General features: G+C 27.7%; 1 protein-coding gene across 1 annotated transcript; it reads left to right on the top strand.

Moving 5' to 3' along the window:
* The first annotated feature begins 21205 nt into the window (after nucleotides 1–21205).
* On the top strand, nucleotides 21206–23338 carry LOC129304093 (zinc transporter 11-like). The gene is made up of 3 exons (XM_054943738.1): nucleotides 21206–21792; nucleotides 22474–22529; nucleotides 22626–23338. The coding sequence occupies exons 1-3, from the start codon at nucleotides 21330–21332 to the stop codon at nucleotides 23148–23150; spliced, it is 1044 nt and encodes a 347-aa protein (XP_054799713.1). The 5' UTR covers nucleotides 21206–21329; the 3' UTR covers nucleotides 23151–23338.
* The last annotated feature ends 4271 nt before the right edge of the window (nucleotides 23339–27609 follow it).

The raw sequence follows: 27609 nt of genomic DNA on the forward strand, positions 1-27609 counted from the left end.
CCTAATAACTCCTCTATCTATAAAATGTTTAAGAATTGACCAAACCTAAACCCTTCAATAATTGTATAAGGAAAAATACTTAAGTAGATCGGGCGCACCACGTCATTTGTGATCTATCTAATCAAAATGCTTCATATAATCTAAATAAAATCTTGTATGACATTTTTCAAATTGTATATTTAATTTTCCACATTTTCTCTCTCTATTATCATTAATATCATAATCAATTTATACTCAATACTATTTAAATGTCACTTTTTATTAAATAAATGGTGCATCTGATCTATCTAAGTATTTTTTTTTACATAAGATGAATCTCTAATTTATTATCTTTTTCTTGAATTGAAGAATGAGGTGTTAGTTTTTTTGTTTTGTTTTGGAAGGGGACAAAATTAAACACATCCATAAAGTTACAAACCTACAATGAATGTACCCACCAATGCATACCCAAAATGGTGCATTTTTTCTTTCCCTTTAGGCCTTTGCAAAGCAAAAGCTTCAGAGGATATTCCCTAATCCTTCCTACCAAGTCCCAATCCCTCCTCTTACCCTTCTCCTATCATCTCTACTGTTGAATTTCAACTTTAATGATTGAGATTTAATATATTAAAATATTAAAACAATTATATTTTTATTATTTCATATCACTTTTCTTTAGCCTAAGGAAAAATTTTAATGAGTTTAATTTTCTTAAAAAAAAGGGTAAAAAACGAGATTATAAAATTTTAGAAATAGGTAAACAAAAATTAAGAAAATTATTTAAAAAAAATTTAAATCAATTTCTATTTTTTTTCATCTAACATACTAAAAAAAATTCCTCTTTTTACCTTAAACCGAAAAAAGATATAGTGAAACAACAGGAACAAATAACCAAAGAATTAAACACTAGAAGAAAGTATTAGTTATATCAAATTGTATTTAGTCTTTCTCTTTATATGTTGTACTCTACCTTCTCCTGTATCTCTCTTTGTCTTCTGTAGCTCTTTGATTTTTTCCCCTCCCTTGTGAAATTAAATTCTCCACTTTTAGTTTTTTTATAGGGAGGTAAGCTTAGATTAGAAAAAAAAATAGAAATTAGAATATTAATGAAGATATATTGTGAAAATGCAATTAAACCTTTTAATTGATTTGAAGAGATTTGAAAAAGATAACGAAGATTCTCATGAAAAATAGATTTTTAGGATATTCAAAATGCTACCTTATTTAAAATTTACTTCTTTTATTTCTTTATCTTTTATTTAAAAATAAAATATATTTCTTTTTATATTTTATTTTCATTTTCATAATATTGATTAGAAACTTTTTTGTTTCCAGAAGATTAGAAATTGAATTATAACATATTAGAAATAGTTCAAATAAAAATTAATAATTAATATACTATATAAAATTTAAATTTTCTGTTACTATACAAATATTATAAATCACATTACCATTATAAACAAAATCCTACTGGTCAACTTATTTTTAATTGCAAATCAACATTTATATATTACCCGATAATCAACCCATGAAATTATTATTAAACAATATAATTAAATAATAATTTATTATACTGATAAAAAAATCAAAGATTGTATTAACAATAAGTTCAAAAATAAAAAATTAATAATATATGTAAACTTATTTAAATAATTATAATGTCATTTCCACCACAAAGTTCTACTTTGTTTTAATTTTCAATATAATGCTATATTATTTCAATTTTACTCAAATATTAAAATAGTAATATCAATATTATATTATTACTTCATACCATTAATATAAATTTTATATTTTTTCAAATATTTAAATAAATATTTATTAATTGATGCTATTATCCATTTATGCTTTATATAATAATATTAAATTCTTTTTTAAATATATTCTAATATGGGAATATTCATATTGTATTATTATATTGCAGTAAATAATCTCATATAATTTTATATTTAATATATATAAATTAAATTTTAATTAATATTGTTCATTGTTATCATTTTCAATAATTAATAATTAACTTAACAATTTTTTGTCATCCCTTTTTTAATACTATATAGTCAGTAGTATCGAACTGAGCGTAGTTAATATGTTTCCATTATAATAATATATAATTGAACATTATTATTTTCTCATTGTTTAACGTAAAATTATGAATTATTAAAAAAACCATTATAAATTATAAGTTGTTTCCAAGTTATATTTAGAAACAAGTCCCCTATTTGTCTATGTTGGAACTTTGGAAGCAGGGTTCAACTAGAAACTACTCACTAGCATAGTTGATGCTGCAAAATCATAAGGTAATTAACCCAGTCAAGAACCAATAAACCAGTCAATAAACGAGAAAAATTGAAGAATTGATTAGTTCACTTGTTCAACCAATTTGGTTTGAAAGAAAAATATCAAATCTAAAAAATTATTGTTATTATTATATATTAAAAATATTAAATTATTTATAAATTGATGCCTTACATGGTTCAATGATCAGTCTAATTTTTAAAACTTATTTAGAAGATGGTGCTACTAGCTCCCAACACCCCAGCTCCAAGCACTCCTACATCTATAAAATGTTTAAAAATTGGCCAAATCTAAGCCCTCCAATAATTGCATAAGATGAATCTCTTATTTATTCCCCTGCCCCCCCCCCCCCCCCAACAAAAAAGGCCTTCCCAAAACAAAAGCTTAAGAGGATCTTCCCTTAATCCCTTTCTACCAATCCCTCCCCATACCCTCTTCCGATCATCTCCTTACTTTATAAAATATGTTTTATCACACTTCTCAACTATTGAAGCAAATTTTAATATGTTTTATCACACTTCTCAACTATTGAAGCAAATTTTAATAATTTCAATTTATTTTTTTTTTAATATAATAATAATTTTTTTATAATATATTAAATCTCAACCATTAAGGTTGAAATCTAATGGTGGAGAGAATAGAAGGAAGGGAAGAGGAAGGATTGATAAGAGAAGGGAAGCCAATTCCTTCACCAATTGCATTATCACTTACTTACAAAACACTAATAAAAGCTTCAAACATTCAAGTCTTAAACCCCAATCCAACTATGGCCAGATTGCTATTGTGCCATTCATTTTCATCACACACACACACACACACACACACACACACACACATCATAATAACATAATATTAAAAGATTTACATCTTTCTGAAATCACTAAAAAAGCAAATTGGCTCCAAAATTATAAGTTTGGAAGTATCCAAAATCTTAAACTTATTTTTCTTTAATTTTTAAAAACAGTACAATTCAATCTTTATCGTACAAAAGTTAATTTTGACGATTAGTTGATTAGAAAATTACTAAAAAAAAAAAGATCCCCCAAACTATAAGAAAGAACAAACGAAATTTTCTTAATCATTTTTTACAATTTTGTGGTCTTTTGTTGTAATTTTTATTGTCATTTTGTGGTTAATTAGCGTTAAAGTTAACTTTTATTAATGGTTAAAATCAGAATGCACCATTTTTAAAATTTAAAAGGGAATATTACACTAAAAATGAGTTTGGAATTCAAATATATACTCATGAAACTATAGTTTAGTAGTTAATTTATTCTCCTACCCTACTATTAGTTTAGATTCTTGTATAGTTAATTATCCAAATATAGAAGACACAAGTATCTCAAATTCTCTAGTTTTTTTTTTCTCTGACAAAAAAAAAATCTGTAGTTTTTCCTAAGCCATGTCATTGTCAAATATTTAAAATTCAATTGTGAACTTTAATTTTTATTTGTCAAAGAATTTCATATATTGTTTTAATTATATTATAATACTCCAACGATCCAATAATAAATTAAAATGAATTCCACATGCCAATTATATAAAAAGGTTATAAAATGAGTTGAACCTCTTTCTTCAATGTTTATCATGCCAATGCAAAAATTAAATTATTGAAAATCTACGTAACCAAGCAAAACTAATGAAAATTTAACTTAATTATAATAAATATAGTTGCAAAAAAAAAAGAGTATTTCCTTGTTCTTTTATAAGGAGATGCAATAATATTTATAATTTTGAACCCACAATTTTCAAGAAAAAGATAACATGGTCCAGTTTCTTCCCTAAATTTATTCTTCATGCTTCCTTTCATATATTTTATGATTTTTTTTCCAATAATCACTTTCAAAATATGGACATAATTATAAGCCCGTTTTTATATATAACATTCCAGCACATAACCATATGACAATATGTGCCCCATGCAAGTTCAAGATTTTACAATGAGAACAAAGGAGAACTTTACGTGTATTTTGAAAATAAGCATTTTTCATATTAAACTCAAAATTTTGATTTATTTACTTTCAAGAAGATTTTCATGCAACTTATACATTTTTTTATTACATTAGAAAGGTTTAGTTTTTGAATTTTGTCCGCTCCTCATCCAACCCTTATTATTATTATTATTATTATTATTATTATTATTTTGGTCCCCCCCAGAAACTTGCCTATTTAAGGATCAAAATATGGTATCTATATATATTGTTGGAATTCACTGTGGTAATCAAATTTTGGATACGAAAGGTGTATTTATATTTATCTAGGACTGAATATCTTACAATTAATATATATGTATATATATTATACATTTAGGGAGAGATTTAAATTAAACATATTGGATATAATGATTGCACAAATATCCTATGTATAATCATATATTTTGTTTTTATTTTTTAATAAACATAACGAGTAGGCTTCATCAATAGTAGAAAATATCTTCCCATAAGGTATTGAAAGAAATGAGTAGATCTCTTGTAACTAAATTATGGAGCTGGGAAATAGGCGAGCAAGCCCATAAGTCTAGTTACTTCCAAAATCAATCATTTTTTGAAATTTAACTTTTATTCAAAGTGTTCAAAGTTAGGCTAGTAAGTCTTTTGTTATTTTTTGACTTTTTCAGAAATTAAAAATTTTAATTATAAAAGTTCATATTTTTTAAAATACAAATTATAATGTTAAAAATAAATAATAAATAATAAAAATTTTAATTTTAAAATATAAACAGATATTTTAAAATTTAAATTCAATTTAAAATTAAAATTATTTTATTTTTTGTCTAAAATAAAAAGTATCTAAATAGGCTACCCGAACCCTTTTATAGGGCCTATTAGAGTGGGGCTTCAAAGTTTGATTTCTTTAAAAAATAACATTTTTTAAACCTGAACTTTTATAGAAATAAACTTAAATAGACAGCTCATCAGATTTGGCATAAATTCTTGACTCTACTAAATTACTATATACATAAGAGTTAGGATTTGTGATCTCATACTAAAACTACACCAAACATTTTTTTCTAAAGTGTCTCCCAAATATAAGATCGTGAGTCCTTAAATGAAATATGTGTGAATTCCTTTTACAAAATGAAAAATATTTTAAAAAATACATATATTTGTGTCAATGCCTTTTTAAATAATAAAAGACTGAAGATAAAAATCAATTTAACGTTTACATATGAGAAAAATTTTATATTATTTTCTTTACTATTTTTTTCCAAGAGACAGTTCTCTCTTTGGTTTATTTTCCACTTGTGTGGCATGTATATTTAATGAACTCATGTATTTTTTATGATTTTTCTTCCATAAACTTCGTGTAATGATTGAGTATAAAACTAAGTTCTAGTAACTAATTGTTATTCACTTGTGTAGAGGAAAAAGCAAGGCTTCCTTTAAAATCGTATTATTGTTGAGGTATTGGAGTAAATTAAATTAATAATCAATTGATAGCTAAAAGTTGTATAATGGCTTTTTTGATGTAGATGGATACCCTATGGCATCCTACGTACATTCTATGCAGGCTCAAGACCTTTGTTGATTATAAAAGTTCATCTAAAATATTTCCATCATTCTCTGAAAAATTAATTGTCAATTGACCATTTGAATCCCAAATGAGCTCTCCTATATGGTGTTTCTTAAATTGATATTGAAACTTCCATTCATATTAATCTTGAGTTTGTCAAAGATTGTTCTTCTCACCTCATTGCTTGAACTAGTCTGGTTGTTGAATGGGAATAGAAAATGCTTTACTTGCTGATATAGCATTTAGATTGAAGACATTTGTGCAATGCAAATATTTATGTAAGAATAAGAAAGCTTGATACAAATAAAGAAACTATATTTGATAAAATTATTGAAACAAACAAGCTTAGAAACAAAATACAGTATTTCACGAATGTTGAAATAAAACAAACATTTTTGCATGTTAAAGTGCGAAATATATAATTTCACTTATTATTATTGAGATATTGTAATAAATTAAATTTAAACAATTTAAGTGTATTAAATTATTCTAATATTAGTTAAAAATGTAAGGATGGTACAAAATTATGTTAGTCGAACAATTATTTCAGTAAGGAACATGTGAAAGTTGAATGTAATAAGCATTGAATAGTAAATTTTGAACTTTTAAAAGGAAGAATTTCATTTAATTAAGGGCTAAGATGTGATATATTTACGAATCAGGAAAATATCCCTCTTGTAGTGCAGCTAACTTGTAAATCACTCCTACATTACTTATTAATTTAGACCTTTACTTGTGAAGTTTATGTGGCAAGTTAATTTTGTTACTTGTTAAATTGTTATCATAAATTCATAACTTGTAAAATCAACAATATTTCTTGTTAAAAGCTTCACTTTAATTGTTGATTTTCTCATGTTACTTATTATGTCTAGTACTTTGAAACCAACCTAATCATTAAGAAGATTTGTTAGTTCCTTACCTTTACTTGTTCATTTTCTTACAGTACTTGCTAACCCATAACTTTACTAGTGAAGCTCATGTGACAAGTTAAATCCGTTACTTATTAAGCTGTTGTCATAACTTGTAAAATAAACTACATTAATTGTAAGAAGTTTTACTTGTTAATTCTCTCATATTACTTGTTACGTTGCAGTGGATTGAAAAGAAAAAGATATTTTGATTATTATATTTTAGAATTTTATGTCAATTAAACCTAACATCTTGCTGTGAGGTTTCATATTATGCTATGTCTTATCCATAAAATATGTCATACCTATGGTCCTTAGATGGAATTCTACCTTTTCAAAATTCAGACTTCAATTTAGAACAAGGAAGAAAATAATGAAAAAAAATTTAGGTTCTTCACTAGCAAAAGGGGACGAAGGGGCACCATATAAGACCCATTCTATTTTTTAAAAAAAAATGAAAGTTCACAATTTGCAAAATGTGTGTTTGTGTGTGTGTGTATATATATATATCAATGCTAGATATATCGAATGTGATTCTGCTTTTACAAATATACATAGATTTTAAAAAACATTTTATGTACTAAAAATGTGCATTAATTCATTTTTCTTAAAAAAATCATACAACTTTTGTATGATATAATAAATAATCACTGCAATTGTTAATTGTGGCAACAATCTTATATATAATATATTGAATTATCAAGATATCGTCTGTGTCATTGGTGCTCACTGTACAATCAAATTTTGGCCAAAATGTGTATTTCTCTAGGATTTAATTTCTTACATATAAAAAATAATTATAAAAAATCACTATGAAATCTCCCGCCACCATTTAAAATATCCATAGCTCCTATAAAATCCCTAAGCTGTCAGGTTCCCGAGGACTTGGGAGCGAATAGCATTGAAATAATAATGACCAAAATAATCATTTTGTAAGATGCACTCAAGTGGGAATTTCATGGTAATTTTTCCTTTGACCTATCCAAATTAAACATGCACTCAAGTGCTTCGTGGGATTGGGATGTTCCAATATGTGGGCTTGATTGCAAGAGCAATGGGCCAACTCATTAATTTGGAGTTATTACATTATGTTGTAATGGGCTTTACTTTGACCCAAAAAAGGTAATGGGGTTTACTTGAGATTTATCAACACACCTAATGTATCTAGGTAGAACCGGGAATAAAAATTGGGCTTGATGACATGCCCATTTAAGCTTGTTTTTGTAAAAGTTATGGCTTGCAAAAATGGTATTTTTTTAAGAAAACTAACCTTTGCATCTTGGCATTAATAAACCCAAAAAAAATGAACTCGAACTTGAGTAGCCTGTTTAGGCTTGATGTTATTTTACTTGTATGTTTATACTTTAAAATTAAAATTTTTATTATTTATTTTTACATTTAAACATTATAATTTGTATTTTAAAAAAATATAAAATATCATAATTGAAAATTTTATTTTTAAAAATTAAAAAAAGGCTTATATGTCCACCCCTAAGCCTTTTGAACAAGGTCCAGGTTTCAAAAAAAGATTGATTTAAAAGTAATCGGGGTTATGGTCTTAAGCCCATAAAGGCCTCGGCCCGCCCATTTCCTAGTTCTATAATCAGTCTAAGCAAATTGCTACATTGTGTTGTAATGGACTATATTTTTGTAAGTGTTTTTTTAAACTTAGAAGTATGCCATAATTCTAGTAAACTTATTTTTTGTTTTTGCCAAAAAAGAACTTAAAATTTATCAGTTAGCTGCTGCACCTTTTGAAACTCCAAGAATTTTTATATTTAGAGAAGTTAATACTCGTGCTCATTTGATTGCCAGTTAGGCTTTTTTTTGCTCCAGTTATCTTTAATTTGCTATTTTGATAGACTTGATTTGTATTTTTTTCAGTAATGTTATCCAGATTCTATGAAAAAAAAACTCCTCCAACAAATTTTTGACTATATTGTGTGCTAATTTTAAGGCTAATCAAAATTAGATTGAATATTAAGTCCTGTGATTACCATTTTCATGAATAATATGGTTTTTGCATGGGTGAACTTCACATAAGAGATTATGTGTACGGTATTGAATATAAAACCTTGTTCAAATAGACAGAATGATACTAAAGGAAACATAAGCCAGGGCAAGATTATAGCATTTACTTGCAACATTGGTTATGTAAAGGCTAGACATTGATGGATCTCTTGAGGCTAAAACTTTGAAGAAAATAAAGTTTTAATATGTAGAGGTAGTGCTAGACCTAAGACTCGATTAGAACTATATGAACTAAGTTTTCTATATATATAAAACTTGAGATTCAAATGCTAACCATTTGTTTAAATGATAATGAAACCTCTATTACGTATACAAATTTGATTTGCTAAGAAAATTAAACAACAAATTGAATATATAAGTAATTTTAGTAAAAATATAGAAAAATTAAATAATTCTAGTAAAATATAGAAAAATTAAAGAATTCCACTAAAAACATAAAAATTAAATAGTCTAAAATAAAAATTACACTAAAAAATAATCATTCATGATACTTAAATGGGAAAGTATATTTGTGAGTCATTATAGTTTATTGTAGTTTTAAATCAAGTTTTTTATAGTTTCAATTGTTTTAAATGGGCCCTTATATTTTTAGCCATTAAGTCCATTAGTCCTTTTCCTTCCAGCAATGTTAAAACGTCCCTTAATATATCCTTTAACTTTGTTAGTGTAAGTTAATTAGCATCCAAATAAATTAATTTTTTTTACATGTTGGACTAGAGGAAGAAAACGAAAGATTAAAAAGTTCTTTGCGCTCCAACTCACATAGGTCACACTAGTTCTCTATAAACAACAAAGACTTTGCGGAGAACAAGAGAAAGAAGTCATCGCTAAGGTGGCCAAAGCTTTTGGTTTTGCTTGATTGTCATTCTGATTTGTCTTCAATTCACTTAGGGTGGTCAAAGAGGTAAGCTTTTTCATTGTCATGCTTTTTCATTCACCTTCGGTCATGTGTTTTCAATTCTTTATTTCTTATTTGTAATGCTATCCTTCAACAGGTTTTCATTAAGTTTATTGTGCTCTTTGTTCCATGTTTCTAACATTGTTTTTCAAAGATGAAAATTCTTTGCTTTCTATCACACGCATTCTATTCTTTGCTAGCAAATTGTTAGTTTCCTCTTCTATGCTCTTCCTATTCCTTGTTTTGTTTAACATTCATGTTTGGTTTATGTCTATATTTTAGTTTGCTTTTATTTTAATTGGACCCTAACATGAAAAAGAAATAGACAATGGTGATGAAATAGATAAAGAAAGTGAGATAGAGTTTAATGGTTAAGGATGATAGTGTATAAGGCACACAAGCTAAAGATAGTAACGAGACAGAGTTGAATGATGATTACTTTCATCCTTTTTGTTGATGTTGATATAGTCGAAAATGTGGAATGAGGGAGTGGGAGTGCTTCTAATATGGCAGAATTTCATTTAATATAATCGAAGATTGTTCCATTTGAGTTATCCAATGGGAACTTGATAAATATGCTTTCTAACCCAAAGGATGATGAGCTACATGAAGAGTATGTAATGAATGATGAGGGAAACCAATTGATAATAAAATATGAGAAATACAAGATTTCTAAGATGCCTAAGGATTTTGAATTTAAGTTGGGGATAAAGTTTACTTCAGTTAATCAATTTTAAGAGGCATTCAGGGAGTATTGTTTGATGTATGGGTGTGATGTTATGTTCATAAAAAATGATATGGAGAGATGTTGAGCTTAGTGCAAGAAGAAATGTGGTTGGTTGATACTTGTAAGCAAAGTTGGTAGCTCAATGACCTTTCGAGTGAAAACACTTGGACCAAAGCATACTTGTAGGGTGACATTTAGTTTGAGATTGGCTACATCAAATTGGGCTTCTGAGAAGATAAAAGACCATGTGAAGATGACTAAATTGAAAGTTAGGGGATGTGATTTCAATTGTAAGACAAGATTACATCATTCAACCTTTAATCAATAAGGCATTTTAGGTTAGGAAGATTGCAAAGAAAAAGATTGAGGGAGATTACAAAGAAGAATAAAACAAATTAATAGACTTTTGTGATGAAGTAAAAAAGAGAAACTTGAAATCTACATTTGCTCTTATCATTGGCAATCCTTATGTAGACCATCCACATGTATTTAAAAGATTATATGTATGCTTGGAATTGGTGAAAAGGGGTTTCAATAATGCAAGTAGACCAATTAATTAGTGAATTAGATGGTTGCTTCCTTAAGGGCATGTATGGTGGTATTTTTTGTAACTAAATGGTTGCTAAGATGTTGCCCGTGATCCCAATGATCAATATTTTCTTCTAGCTATGGTGGTAGTTGAGACTGAGAGTAGGGATTCTTGGACATGGTTCTTGAAAAAAATTATTTGATTATATTTCGTATGGCTAAAAAGAAATGAATTTTTATCTCAGACCAATAAAAGATAATGTGTTTAATTTGTTTTTGTAGTTCAAAGTGTGTTAAATTAGTTTCAAAGTAACAATTACTTTGTTTGGTTATGTAGGGATTAGTTCAAGCATTTAGATAATTTCTTGAAGGAGTTAAACACATATTTTGTGTTAGACACTTGTATGCCAACATAAAGTCAAGGTTTAGTGGAGGAATGATGCTTAGAGATTTAGTGATATGTGCAGCAAATGCCACTTACCCCCAACTTGAAAAGAACTTGTGAAATAATCACATAATATGTCAAAGGAAGTGTATGATCACTTAATGACATTTCTTTCATCATGTTGGACCAAGTCTCACTTTTTTAAGTATTTAACATGTGATATGATTATGAATAATATATCAAAATATTTCAATAGTCAGTTGTTGGAAGTAAGAGAACTTTCTATTGTTGGTCTTCTTGATTGCATTCGAATGTACTAGATGAATAGATTTAGAGAGAATTGAATTAAAATTACAAAATACCATAACAAGGGTATTGTATGCCCAAGACCCTATAAGAGGCTTGATAAGGAGGTTGAAGACTTGAGAAAATGGATACCAAGAGGGACTGAAGATGTCAAGTTTGAAGTTCAATATAACAACCAAAGGTTTATTGTTGATTTAAAAAAAAAATTTGTGAGTATTGATGGTGGCAATTATCTGGAATCCCTTGCAAATAAATTAAAAATATATCTTACTCCCTCATTTATAAAATTGAATTTATAATTTGTTTTAGTGTTAATCACAGGAATGTTGTTATTTGCATTTATGAGAAGCCTGAGGATCCTCAAGAATATGTGAATGGATATCTTACTATGAAAAAATATGAAAAGTGTTATGATCCAGTTATACAACCAATCAATAGAGAAGAAATATGAAATAGAATTGAATTAGAGCCTATTAATCCACCAATATTTCACAAACATCCGAGTAGACCAAAAAAAGCCATGAAATAAGGAGAAGGATGAGCTACCACATCCACACGAAATCAGGAGAAAAAAATACAAGCCTTAAGTGAAGCTTGTGGGAATTATAATCACAATTGAATAACTTGCAATCATAGGAGAGAAACAAGTAGTCAACATTCATCTAGCAACTAGCCTCCACAGCAGCTTTTATCAAGCAAGTAATGTGCACAGCAATGATTAAGTGCAGACAACCAGTGAACTAAAGGAGAAATTCTAACGGACATCAATCAAGCAGTCAACATTAGTAAATTGTAGTTCATTTTGGATATTTAATATGTTTTGTTTGTAATTTTTGGGATATAGCTTTAAATGTCAAGACTCATTTTGTTCAAGTTATGGCTAGGTTGCTACACAACTTTTGATAACTTATGAGGTTATATTATTTCACATTAGTTACAGGTTGCTATATATTTTTTCTCCATGTTTAAAATTTTTTATTGCACATTAGTTCAAGTTATGGCTATACAGGTTACTGCACATTTTTTTTAGTATTTAATAGTTTTATATTATTACACATTAGTTACAGGTTGCTACATATTTTTTGTTGCACATTAATTAGTTACAGGTTATAGGTTGCTGCACATTCTATTTAAGTTAGGATAGATTTTTGTTGCACATTTTTGCTATGCTTGAAGTGCTTTTAAGAAGAGATTTGTGTGTGTGTGTGTGTGTGTGTGTGTGTGTGTTGGGACATACTTGTTTTTAGGACTTGTGTTCTTAATGGAAATTTGCTATGCAAGTTAATGCATATTTACACATGCAGGAAAAAGGACATATCACATATTGTATCGTCATTTTGTTTGTGATCCCTATCGTGCACTATATTATATGCACTTACAAATACTTTTCCACATTTTTCCTCTATTGCCTAACAATATAATATATTTTGCATTACATTCATTCAAACCATAATATTTCCTATCAATAGCAAACCAAAAATAGTTCATATACACTTTAACCTCTTCCGTTTAACAATTACAGGTTATTACATCAACATCAAAAAGTAGTTCATTTGCCTCTCTAGATACAACATAATACAATACTTAATGATCCATTTGCATTCCACAAATTCCTAAATACCTAACACTTTACTTTGAACTACATTCCTTTTTTTCCTTAATACAACACAGTAAGTTTAAAGGTTGATTACATCATAAAGTAAACACAAAAAATAGAGAAAAATTAGCAGTTAGCATAACAATAATTTTAAAGTTGGGTTTTGTAATTGTTAGGCACACCAAAGTTTCACATGCACAAAACAAGCCTTTCTTTAGTGTTATTATTTTCCCATATCAGTCAAGAATTCACAACATCCACAAACAACATAGCAATCTTCAATGTCTTAAGCTGGAACATGAACTTTGAAATTCCTTTCTCATTATCCCATTTATGCTCCCAAGTGGCATAACCAATTGCATGACCAGGTGCTTCTTGCATATTAAACATGTCAAAATCAATTTTGTCAATTGAAGATGCAATAAATCATAAAGAAGACATTATAAACTTTTATAAGAAAAATTGCAAGGAATAGAAATTGATGATAATGCAAGAAGATATTGAGCTATTTTTCTCTTTTCACTTGCAAGAAGACAGTGAGCTATATGGAGTAAATACTAAATGCATTAGACTAATAAAGACAAGTGCCTTTAAAATCATCTAAACTAGATTTGGGTAGGAATTGACACAGAAGAATCATTAAATCCTAAAATGGATATGCTTTTTTCCTTGAAAATTCAACTATAAATATGTTTACCCTTTAGGTTAGCCATCTTAGAAATAAAAAAAAGCACAAAAATGAAAAATCATGAAGAATAAGTGAAGCAAACACCTATGCGATGAATAACACCTGCCAAAAAGAAGAATAAGCAAATTGAAGATGCATCATGTTGACCACCTAAGCGAATCGAACAAGAAGCAAGAAATCAAATTGAAGATGAACAACACCCATTGACAATCAAGTAGAACCGACAAAACCTTGACCACCTCAGCAATGGTTTCTTTATGGCATCTTCGTCGTTCATAGAGAACTAGCATGATGCATGTGAGTTCGAGGGCAAGGAACCTATTTGCTCTTTTGTTTTCTCCCTCCAGTCCTCGGTGTTAGTCTAACATGGTTGGTTGCTAATTAACTTAAACTAACAGAGTTAAAGGATTTGTTAACAATATTAGAAGGAAAAGGATTAATGGATTTAACAATAAAAAAATAAGGGCAAAAGAATTGAAACTATAAGGACTTGATTCAAAACTAGGGTAAACTATAAAGACCCACAAAGATACTTTCCCTATTTAAATTATTTTAAAATCTCAATCCTCTCTCACTAATTATTGTTACAAATTTTAATGATCACATTGTTAACTTCACTGCTCCTAATATTCTAAATCCAAAATCCTAGATCTAATTGTAATTTGTATTCTCTCTAATAAACTTTACACCCAAACCTCTTACCTAAACTTAGGCAACTGTCATCTCTCCTTGCTTTCTTTCTTCCCTTGATCCTCTTTTGATTAGTAGGTTCAAAATTAACATATCAATGGAGGAAAATTAAAACCCAGTCTGTATTTACATGAGGTATCACAAAATTGAAGAGGAATCATCCGCCCTTTAAATACAAATTACTTTTAGGTTTATAGAAGTGTTCATAGAAGTGAAACCTAATTCTTTTAGGTTTAGGTTTAGAACCCAATTCCATCAAATTTGATGGAAAATCAATTATCCAAAACCTCTTTATACATATCAAACACACAAAATTTTGGTTTCCATTTCCCTTCCTCCAATTCTTTGCTACTAGACAAGGCACAAGGGTGTTCAAGTGTTGAATTGACTAGATGAATGTAGAGTGTGACTAACCAAATCACTTTTGGCTAACCTAAAACATAAAAATTGTCAAATCTTGCCAAGAAATGAGTTATAGTGTTAATTTGCCTCTCAATTTTTTTCATGTGTGTTGGGCACTTTCAAGTTAAGGGTGACTCAATGTTGCCCATCATGTATTAAAAATGGAACAAAGTAACTTATTGATTAAATATATGTTAATTTAACTTTTAGTTAATTAAAAAATTATGGAGAATGACATGGAAATTAATAATAATTAAGTTCCCTAAATTATAAATAAATATTAATAGACTAATGTTATTTCTTACCCATAAGAAATTTGAGAGAGAAAATATAACTTTAAGTTCCTACACTTTGCTCTCATTTTGTCATTAGTCCTTGTATTTTTTTTTTTTGATTATTTTAGATTCCTATACTTTTGTTTTTCATTGTTTTATGTCCCTCAAATGTCCTTACACTTTGTTCATGAAGGGACCTAAAATAATAAAAAATAAAAATGTAGGGACCTAAAACAATGAAAAAAGTACAAAAACTAATAGCAAAATGTGAGCAAGTGCAGGGATTCAAAATTATGTTTTTCCAAAATGAAAATACCTTTTTAATCAACCCCTTTGATCAACTATCTGGTGATGATCAAATCACCAATGCTAGAAACATAAGTAAGTAATTAAATAATTATTATAATTTTTTTAATAATATCTTAATGAAATATTAAATCTTTTAATTTTTAATAATTTAAATCTTATTATTTATAGATATATTCTTTTAAAATATATAAATCATATTTTAAAAATTAATAGCTCCACTAATGTTTCCAAGATTTGTAGGTGAATGTCTTTTTTAAAAATAACTAAGTTTTAAATTAAAATAACGCAATAAATTATAAGTCTTTCTTCAAAATTTATTAGTCCTCCTTCAAAAATTTGTATATCTTAAAAGTTGACTAGTAAATTATGTATAAATTGTAAATAATAGAAACATTTAAAATTTAAATATCAAAAATGTAATATTTCAATAAGATGTTGTTAAAAAATAATATTTTTAATTACTTGTCTGTTTTATTGTTTGCAATGGTGATTTGATAATCTAATATCCCATCAAAATGGTAGGTATTTTAGTCTTTTGTATGGATATAACATAACATTAATCTTTTGAGATTTATTTGTAAAAGAAGGGACGTAATATAAGTTTATTTTTATGAAGTCCTTTTCTGTAATTTTCTAAATTTTTTAATTGTTTTGGCTAATTAATAGATATTCGATAGTGATGCAACATGGTCTATTTTAAATACATGATGGGCAGATTAACACCTTAACTAAAAAAACAACTGCAAGTTTCGAAACTACAATCTTTTTTTAAAAAAAAAACTCGAAACTACAATCTTTAATAAACAGAAAGAAAAAATTATGACAGTTCAGCAAATAATTGTCCTTAGCCACGCAAGGGAGAATTAGTATTCTTAACAGTAAACTTTCTTGGACGGCTACCATAATCGACAAATAAATCCACATTCTTAATAATAAGCTACGAGTAATACCATAAATCTCAAGCTTAATCTAGGTATTGTCTCTTATTAATATAAGGAAAAATTAAATAATAACTTCAATTCGCGTTTATTAATAAATGTTTTCGGAATTGACATATTTTGGACCGGTTTAAACTGGGCAGTTTTGACATGGAAGTGGGATTAACTCCAAACGTTAGATCATTCTAAACCACTTTTTTTTATTTTTACTCTTATTTAGTAATATAAATTTTTATTTAATTTAAAAATAAGAAAAACATAATTATAAGTCTCTGTAATTTTATCAGGTTTTTTTCTAGTCAATATAATTTTTTCCAAAATTTTCAGTCCTTATAGGCAGTGACGGAGCCACATATAATTGAGGGGGGGCATATGCCCCCTCTCACTTGAAAAAAATGACATATTTTGGAGTATAAATTTTTATATTTTTTAATTTGCACCTTTTACTTATTATACTTAGCACCCTTTTATTTTTATATTTTATTTTAAACTTTAAACCATTTCAATCTTACTTTTTTAGCCTAGATCTATTCAAATTTTTAACTTAACCTTGTGAATATTAGCCCACAATTTCACTATACCTAAATACCAATATTATTTATTAATTATTTAAAAAATAAAAAAAAATTTAATATGACTAAATAGACTCATTCCTCATCTTGAATACTATTCAGAGACTAGTTAAAAAAAATAATGATAAATAATGAAGATTCAAAACTCAAAAATAAATTGAATGAATGTTTTGTGCTAGCTCACTATAGTTACAAATTTATAATTGAAAGCTAGATAAGGAATAAAGAAAAAGAAAGAAGAAAAGAGAAATAGTTGATTTGAAAGAAACAAAAATGTTTTCCTTTTACCAAAGACCCTAGTTCCATCATTGCCCCTTCTAACCTAGGATCCTGGCTCCGCTACTACTTATAGGAACTAAAAATACTGAAAAAATTGAAACTATATGATATGAAAAATAAATGTCACCCAATCTTCTTAAAATTATAAGGACTGAAATAATAAAAAAAAATTATAGGGACTAAAAGCAAAATTCGGTAAAACTATAAGGACTAATAATTATATTTTTCCTTAAAAATGTTAATGTCAACTTACAATTAGGTTATTATAGTAAAATTTTGAATGTATGATTTGTTTATTGGCATTATATGAACTGAAGTGTACATAAAAGTGAAATCTTGTTTATCAATTATGTTATGCTTGGCAGGAGGAGAAAGTGTTGGGGAGAAAAAAGTGGGGAAAAGTGAATTTTTCCTGCTTAGCTATAAAGAGAAAAGTGAGAGGGAAATAACATACGAGACCCATATATTTTTGCCTTCAATTTTTCTTTTCAAATATGGGGAGATTTTAGAGAGAAAATTTCATTTTCAAATTTATTCATCATTTTTTTCATTGTTGCCTCCTACTTTCCTTTATTTTTATCATGATATTTATAATGTAGTTATATTTTAATCGTGAACTTTTGTCAAACAAGCAATATTTTATTTTTAGACTAATTAAATAAATGCTAATTTTAAATTTTCAAGCTAATTTTCAGTCAAGTACCTTTTATTTGGTTGTAGTTTCAGATTTTAAAATTATTATATATTTAATAATTTAATAAATAAAATTTTAAAATAGATAAAATAATTTTTAATTATGTTTTTTTCAGTCAATAATATATGATAAAAATTATTTTATATATAATATGTTAAAATATTGAATTTTATTGTATAAATATTTTTATAAATAATAAGATTATTATTGTCTATATAAAAGTAGCAACTTTTCTCTCATTCGACTGAATGAAATAAAATTGCATCCCTCTCATTTTCTCTACAACTATTTTTTCTCCTTTTCATTTTCTCTCCAACTATTTTCTCTCCTTGTTATTTTTTTTATGCAAACAAAGCATAGCATTAAAGTTGGCATGAATAATAACGGTTCTCTATTTCCTTTAGGAGGACAAATAAAATAAATAAAAAATATACATATTAAAAAAGTAAGAAAATTAAAATTTAATATATTATGGCTGAAGATAAACAGCTATGACGCGGGAATGATATTATCAATATTTCTAAATTTTAAAAATTGTGATATATATAAATATAAATATATATATATATATATTGAATTGACGAGGAGGGCCAACGATCGAAAAACAAAAGAGAAAAAACGCTACCCTACCCTCTGCCTTTACGCAAGGATCGTCCCCCCTGTGTTGTACAGTGAATGTACGAGACCCATTGTAGCTTTATATTGTAAATATTAAAAAAGAAGGATCTTGCTGGTAGCAAGGTATAGCAGGCAATACTAAATAAGTACAAGTCAATTGTTAAAAATATATCCTTATATAAACCTTACTTTAAAATTAAAAAGAAATGATTGGAACTACTTAGATTTTTTCGTTGGCCAAAAGACTGTTTAGATTTATCCAGGCCACCTTTTATTTTGGAGATGAGAACCCGTGGAATCACTTCGTAAGAAGCACGGTTGACTGTATAGCATCTAATCATCTATGCTTGGCAAAGTAACACACAAATATCTTAGAATAGCAAAATGACAAAAAGCAATCAAAATTGAGGTAATTATTGTGAAGTTTTTATATTATTTATATATATATATATTGAAAAGATAAGGGTAAAAATATTCATAAAGTTGTTGATCAAGAACATCGAATAATTTAAATTAAGAAAAAGAGCAAAGATACCCATAATACTGTCTAAATTGATGCAAGAATGATCAATTCTTTAAATCATTCAAACGTTGACTTTATAACTAATATCTAAATAGATGCTAACAAATTTTTTGTTGATGTGAACTAAAAAAGGGATAAAAATATCTACAAAATCATTAGTCAAAAGCATTCAATAGTTTAAAGTGAGAAAAATAATAATAAACTTGTAACATTACTTTAGTAGGTGTGATAGTAGCTAATCTGTCAAAATCCATGCTACATAATTTTTCTCCATTTGGTGATGCCTTTAATAGAGATTTCAAACATTTCTCAGGTGAAAGCTTTTTGGAGAAATTTTTGACGATTAAGCATGATCTTCTAAAACCCTCTTAAATAAGCATTGAACCTCAGTTGTTGAGCTGGCTAGAAAGAGATGCAATGTTGCAAGTGAAGTTGGAAAGGAAATTGAGTTGCAGAAAACTTTCTTTATCGATTTGAATTATTAAGAAGAAGCTTTAATGGTACAAAAATTTTAAAGGAGCATGCGATCTAACTTGTTATTCAATCAAAATGACATTTTCCTGCCATAAAAACTAAAGCCTCAAGTGAAGACTCATCATCATATGATGACTGATCAACATATTTTTTAGTCCATGTTAATAAAAAATGGTCAACTTCTGTTTAAGTATTAGCTAAACGATCAATATTTAAGAGATTTGATGGATTTTTACTATTGCACCTGCTAAAATAACATTGCAGGTATTTCTGCTTTTTTCTCATTTTAAATTACTGGATGCCCTTGGCTAATATTTTGCTAGTATTTTTATTCCTTTTTTAGTTCACATCAGTGAAAAAAATGATCAATATTTGCTTAAATATCTACTAAACGTTCAACGTTTGAAAAACTTAATAGATTGATTATTTTTACACTTTTTTAGGTAATGTTATATGTATTTTTATCCTTTTTATCACTTTAAGTTACTGGATTCTAGTGACTGATGACTTTAGGGTATTTTTGCCTCTTTTCCTTTTTTGAAAATTAGTATATTGTGGGATTTTTTTTAAAATATAAGTAATGGTAATTTTTTTAAAGTTAATTAAATATAATTTAAAATCTTAATTTTTTATTATATTTTAAAAATACTTTTCATTTAAGAAGATAAATATAGATATATATTTAAGGAGTGAAATAATAATAATAATAATAATAAATCCTTATTTATCCTTATTTAAAAAAAATCTTACATTTTGAAACACCATATCACTTTCGAAAATATCTTCTAAAATAGAATGAGTAAAGTTTGTAAGAAAATAATTTAGGTAGTGTTTGAATTGACATATTTAACTTTAAATTTTAGATTTGAAATCTTACATTTCAAATCTTATATTTAAAAAATTAAAAAAAATAGATGATTCAAGATCTGAAATGAAAATAAAAAATTAAGAATGACGATATGATCTCTATTGTAAATGGATGAGAGACTCAAATAAAAGATAAGAAAAGATATAGGAGTCAAAGATATATTAATAGTGAAAACACAAAGATAACATGATATTTAAAATAATTAAAATTTTAAATAATTAAGATAGAGAGAGAATTAGAAATTAAAAAAATTTGTAATAAGATACTAATTTAAATTTAAATTCATAAATTTTTGTCCCAATAAAAAACTTGTACCAAATCCAAATTTTCAATAATCTAAGTGCACCCGAATACTTACTTCAATTTACATATCGTTTGCCATTTCTTGATTTTCTTTTTGGGTCTTTCTTTAAACAATCATTCATTATTCATGAGCCAAGTTAGATATGATTATAAGTTAGATATGATTATATTTATGGCAAAACTTTCTTAATAAATATTTCACACATTTGCATATCAGGACTCGGAACTAGAGAGCACTAGCTTGGTTTTATTATTATTATTATTATTATTATTATTTTGGGGTCCTTTTTCCTACATGCTTTCTCATTTCTTCCATTCTCATGGCCGTCTTCTCAGGCTCAGCTGGCTGCACCTGCACTACTATGTTCACCCTCTCCATTCTCACTAACGTCCAAACCGCAGTCTTCTTCGCCCTCGTAATATTTTATTGGAAATCATTTTACATCTATGGACTTATTCTCATTGTCAAATCTCACCTATCACCACCACCACCTCCACCACCTCCACCTCCTTCTTCCTGCTCCCCCCAATGTCTCGATCGCTCCGATTTCTGTCATTCTTTTTGCTTGCCTTTCTCACTTTCGTCTTCTCTGTTTCTGCCCACGGTGGCCACGACAATGACGGCGAATCTGCTGACGGCAAGCTCAATGTTCGGTCCAGAACTTTAATTCTCGCTAAAATTTGGTGCATGATCATTGTGTTTGTTTTGACTTTTTTTGCGGGAGTTTCGCCCTATGTGTTGAAATGGAACGAGGGGTTCTTGGTTTTGGGAACCCAGTTTGCTGGGGGTGTGTTTCTGGGTACTGCTATGATGCATTTCCTCAGCGATGCCCACAAGACGTTCGAGGATTTGACTGAGAAGGAGTATCCCTTTGCCTTTATGCTGGCTTGTTCGGGTTATTTAGTTACCATGTTCGCTGATTGTGTTATCTCCACAGTCTTTGCCAGGCAGAATAAGAGGTCTAGTTCTGGAGCTGATGTCGATCTTCAAGGTTGGTGGTTTAGAATATAGCAAGGTCAATATACTCAATATGTTGCTATAACTGCTTTTTTCCCCTTTGTTTAAAAGTTAGATATTCTATTGCAGAGCAGTGTAGCTTGCTTCTTCCTTTCTTCTTTTCCTGTTGTTGAACTGTAATGTCTGGCTATGAAGATTGCAAATTTGGCATGAATATCAATGAGGTGAAAAGGGTGATGATGTGAGACTCCTACTTGGGATTCAAAGTTTCCTTAAATTTTACATGCTAGAATGTAAATAATGGGAATAGCATATGAAGTTATTAACAATTATACACTGTAATAGAAGCCTTATTTAGGTTTATGAAGTAAAAGAACACTGTAGTTACTCGTTTCATCATGTTGATTTTTAAATCATAGCAAGGGGATTGCTTATTATGATGGTTTTTTAAACCATAAGTGAAGATGTTTGGTTGTTCTTGGCTGTTCTTTTTTCTCCATGGCTGGTTTATTTCAAATTCATTAATTATACACCGGAACATATGCATTCTTGTGCACAATATCATACTGTTCTATCTTTTTCTTCAATTTATGACTAAGAAATGTTTCTTCAAATTAGTAGAAAGGGAACATGAATTCAACCAAAAATAAACTCGAATGTAAATATCCTCGCATGCTCCTTTTCTTTCCTTCAATCTTACTTGTTATATTTACAGATGATGAAACGTCCAAAGGAAGTGGCAATGTTGTAGCCTCACAATCACAATACAAGGTAACGTATTTTGAATGATAGAGTCGTTTCCTGAACAAAGTCTTCAAATGGTAAAAAGAACAAAAAAAGTATTTAGTGACAGTTTCTGGTTAACAGGTCCATGCTGGCGCCAATCACCACTTTGCCAATCATGTTGCATCTGCCAGTTCACTTGGAGATACCATCTTGTTGATCCTGGCCTTATGTTTTCATTCTCTGTTTGAGGGTATAGCAATTGGAGTTGCAAAGAAAAAAGAGGATGCTTGGAGAGCTTTATGGACAATATCTTTGCACAAGATATTTGCAGCCATTGCCATGGGCATTGCTCTTCTTAGAATGATTCCAAATCGTCCCCTCTTATCATGCGCAATCTATTCCTTTGCTTTTGCCATGTCCAGTCCATTTGGTGCGGCCATTGGAATCATTATAGACTCCACAACACAGGGTCCTCTGGCAGATTGGATCTTTGCTATATCAATGAGTCTTGCTTGTGGAGTTTTTATCTATGTATCTATAAATCATCTATTGTCAAAAGGATATGTACCCCGGAAACAAGTTCAAGTTGACACAGCCTATTTCAAGTTTCTTGCAGTGTTGTTGGGCGTTGGAATCATAGCAGTTGTGATGATTTGGGACACCTAAACTCTCTTTGAAGCAAGATGCACGCCTTGGTTCTGAGATAAATAAATCAAATCTGGTATGCCGTGAATTTCTAGTATCTCTTTTCTTTTTTGCTTGATATGGTATATTATTAGGCTTGTAACTTTGTAATGTAAACTTGCATTTTTATTAGAAGTATCTAATAAGTGTAAGGTTGATCACTTCTGAAATAGTGCATTAGTACATTGTCAGCAGAAGAGTGAGTTGCAAAGCTTGCATACCTCTTATGCATGCAACTTTGATTTTTAAGATAATGATATTTAAGTTCCAAAAGAAGGAATTAATGACAGTTAGGTCCTGACAAAATTTCCTGAAAAATAAGTTGTAAATATTTATTCAAACAGTTAGCAAATTTAAGAGTTTTAATTGCAAATAAGACATTTAAATTCTAAATATATCAGTCAATGTGCAGTTTGGATTTATGTTTGTAACTGTCTAAATTGATATTTACAACTCATTTTTCAGAAATTTTTGTTGGGACGTAACTGTCATTGATTCACTCATTTGAGACTTTGTTGTCATTCTCACTTGATTTTCCTCTAGCCATTGGATCATTGGTAGGGTGTCAAGTCAAAACTAATCAGATGGTCCCATGGCTTGGAAAAGTTTTTTATTTTTCTTGGTAGGTTTTGGTTGGGTTGTTGTGAATAAGTCACTCTATTTTGGTCCTTTCCTTCTGTCTTACTGATATTTACATGCATAGTCACACTTTCAGAATATAATAACAGCAAAGTAAAACCTGAAGATAAACATATCTAACCTAGTGGTATGAATCATTAACTAAAGAATTACGATCTTATCACTTTCATGAAAATAACATTTGGTTTTGTTAATCAGCATACCAATATTTTGATTAGCAAGTCCTCTGCCTTATTGAAGTCTTTGAAATCTGAATGTCCTGTTCTGGATGGATTTTCCTTGAGTAAGCACGGCTTATTATTTTATATCTAAAACCTATTCATTATTAGTGGGATTTAACAATAAAAATTTAAAATGTAATGACTATATTAAACGGTGAAGTTATTTTATTATATGTGACAAATATTAACTGTTGGTGGAGTTATGAAAATTAAACTCATCTTATCGTAGTCTGCAATATGTATCTAAGTCAGCTTACGCCATCTTAAATGGTGTCTGATAATGACGAGTTTGGATCCTTTATAATAGTGAATTAAAGGCACATAATACAATCTGAAAGGTTCAAAAACCCCCCGGGGAGGGGGGATAATAGAAAGAAAAGAAGTGAATTTATACAAAAATATTAGAAAAGAAAATAACTAGTTGGTCCTAACATCAACCACCACATTCTTTCAGCAAGTTGTGGTTGATGAAAAGTTCAAATATATATATATATATATATATATCTATCTATATATAATATCAAATTTATGATAAGCTTGAGCAGATATGACAAGAGTATATGCCAAAATTAAGTTTTTTTCTAGGACTAGAGTCAAAAATTACATTTTCACTGTCTAGTAAGCACAGATCTAATTGTATGTAATTGCATATGACTATGATGGCAATAATTTCAATTTCAATTATAAACTTGTAATGCGCCTTTGCATAATATTTCAATGTGTGGAGATTTGGCTGCTCAACATATTTTTTACATTCACAATTGAGTACAATTCAAAGAAATATTAAAAAAAAAAAGAAATTAATCATTTGATCTCTTGTAATCTTGACTTGATTACAATTCAATGCTTAAAGTTTAACTTGGTGCTTTCATTCGCTCTTCTTATAATAAGTGTTTTGGTTGTGGTCACCTTCAGTAATCAACTCTAATCTTGATTTCTGATACCTAAAGATATCTTCTTGAGGCAAAGTATCTTCAAGCTACTTAGTCAATTGGATTTCCAAATCTTCATAAAAAAGGATTGAATTGATAATCAAGCGTCTTTTGAATACCACCCAACCTCCTACCTCCTAATGAGCCTCTCCTCTACTTGAAAAAATTGTTAAAAAATAACATATGTCTAAGTGAATAAACATTCTAGTTAAAAAAAGAAACTTCATTTATTAAAAAATATAAAGCATTTTTAATTGAGTTACAGTTTCAATGATTTAATTAATTGTCTTTAAACGTATACTATCTTTTTATGTTTGCCTTTATTTAATAAAGTGTGTTACTTAGAAGTAAATGGTTGATTAGTTTATTTATCAAGACATTTTTAAAAAAAATACAATAATTACATCTTAAAACATTAAAAATATCTTATATTTTTACACATTTAACCCTTTAGAAATATGTTACATTTTTTAATAGAGTGAATAATATATAAACAGTAACAAGTGACAGGCAAAATAAGTGACAAGTAATTTATTTTGATAATATTAATAAATACCAAAATATTTTTATTGGTAAAAAAATTTAATTTTTTTTGTAAAAAATTTAATTTTTTATTCTTGGTGTATATACACAGCCAAATAAATATCTTTGTTTGTAATCAAATATGCATTTGAAGGCTCATTATAAAAGCCTGTTTCTATAGTAATTACATTCAAAAAGAAAAAAAGTATCTTTCAGCTGGCAAAGCAAAGTGAAAGTTATTGGAGTTAGATTCCTCCTCCCATCCTCCTCCTATCTTCTCTATTATGGGATCTCAATTTCAATAATTGGGGTTTAATATATTATAAAATTTTTATTATAACATTAAATAATAAATAAATAAATTTAAATTGTTAAAATTTGTTTGAAGAGTTTAGAAATGTGATAAAAACATTTTATAAAATAGTTTTTTATAGTTTTATAATATATTAAATCTCAACCATTTTGTTTGGGTAATCAACTTTTGATTTTTAGTAAATACTTTTGCAGCATTTTAAAAGCTAAAAGTTGTTTGGATAAATTTTTTTTATAAAACCACATTTCAGAAGCACTTTGAGAAAGAGATTGACAGTGGATTTGCTCACTGGGAGAACTTTTGATATGTGCATTTGGGTGCTGGGTATTGTATTAACGAGGGAATCAAAACATATACCTACTTTTCATATTATTATGCTACCCCTAATTAATTTTTAATATTAATGTATATTGACTATTTATATAATTTTTTTCAATATATCAAACTTTTTATGTTTTTTATTATTTAACATATCAAATTTTATGTTATTTAAAATTTTTATTACACATATTTTTCAAACATCTCTAATATAAAGCATTTGTATAATAGAAACCACAAATTATGAAAATTAATATCCGTTTTAGTAATTGTATATTTAAAAGCATCTTCATTATAAATAATTTAAATAATTTTCAGTTTATCAAATTAACTTTTATTAAAATGACTTTTACTAAATAAATATTTGACAACTTTTGATTAAGAGAAAAAAAAAACGCATATGAAGTTAAAATCCATTAGTGAAGAAGATAGGAGGAGGATAGGAAGAGAGATTAATAGGAAAATAGAAGCCTACTCCAAAATTGTTTGGCTGGAAAACGGGTTGAAATGGACTTTGAGGCAACGTAAAAATCACCTATTTTATATATTTATTTTGTTAAAAAATATAAATATTTTTAATCAAATTTTACTTTTCAATAAAATAATTAATTGTTTCTAAATTAACATTATTTTCTCATATATATTTTTATTCAATAGATTGTTTTACTTTAAAATAAATATAAAATAATTTATTTATTATGAACATTGTTGAAAAAGAGCATATTATAATATGAAAAAATGATAATAAAATTTCTTCGAATTATATAAATGACAATTTGATCTTTCAAAATGTCATAATATCAATGAAGTTCCTAGAGATTTTTTTATTATTAAGAAATTAATATAAACGACTAAATTATTCTTAATTTAAATATCAATTGTCATTCATAAATTTTGTTTTAAGTTTCATAATTTTTCTTTTTAAAATCATAAAAATTCAACAACAATTTATAAGTTTGCATTTAAAATTTTAATATTCCTTAAGTGTTGCAAATACCAATTACCATTCACAAGTTTTGTTCTAAAATTTATAACTTTTTTTCTTAAAATCGTTAGAATACAACAACAATTCATAAGTTTGCATTTAAAATCCTAAACTAAGGGCAATTTAGTCACTCATATTAATTGCTTAATGACAAAAAAGTCTCTAAAAACTTCATTGAAATTATGATATTTTGAAGGATCAAATTATCATTTATATAATTTAAAATAATTTTATTATCATTTTTTCTATTAATTATACCTTGAAATAATAAAAATAACTTCCATTTTTAATTATTAAACCTTTTAAAAAATGTTTTATAATTTTAAACGAGAGAGTATGCTTTCTCTTCAACGTTCAAGCTTTATATTATTTATTATTTATTTTTATTATTCAAAATATCAAATTTTATAAAATTTTTCATTCTTTTTTTTTTTTGAAATGATCAAATATTACAGTCAAAATATAAAAGGAAATTACAAATAATACACTTGACTATGAAAGCAAGTGTAAT

The sequence above is a fragment of the Prosopis cineraria genome, unplaced genomic scaffold (assembly GCF_029017545.1).
Source record: "Prosopis cineraria cultivar Desert tree isolate PC_DT_omini unplaced genomic scaffold, ASM2901754v1 PC2, whole genome shotgun sequence".
NCBI lineage: Eukaryota > Viridiplantae > Streptophyta > Magnoliopsida > Fabales > Fabaceae > Prosopis > Prosopis cineraria.

Coding starts and splice junctions, on each gene's coding strand:
- LOC129304093 (XM_054943738.1), top strand. CDS start 21,330: ATGTCTCGATCGCTCCGATTTCTGTCATTCTTTTTGCTTGCCTTTCTC. Junction 21,793..22,473: donor AGCTGATGTCGATCTTCAAG/GTTGGTGGTTTA, acceptor TTATATTTACAG/ATGATGAAACGTCCAAAGGA. Junction 22,530..22,625: donor CCTCACAATCACAATACAAG/GTAACGTATTTT, acceptor TCTGGTTAACAG/GTCCATGCTGGCGCCAATCA.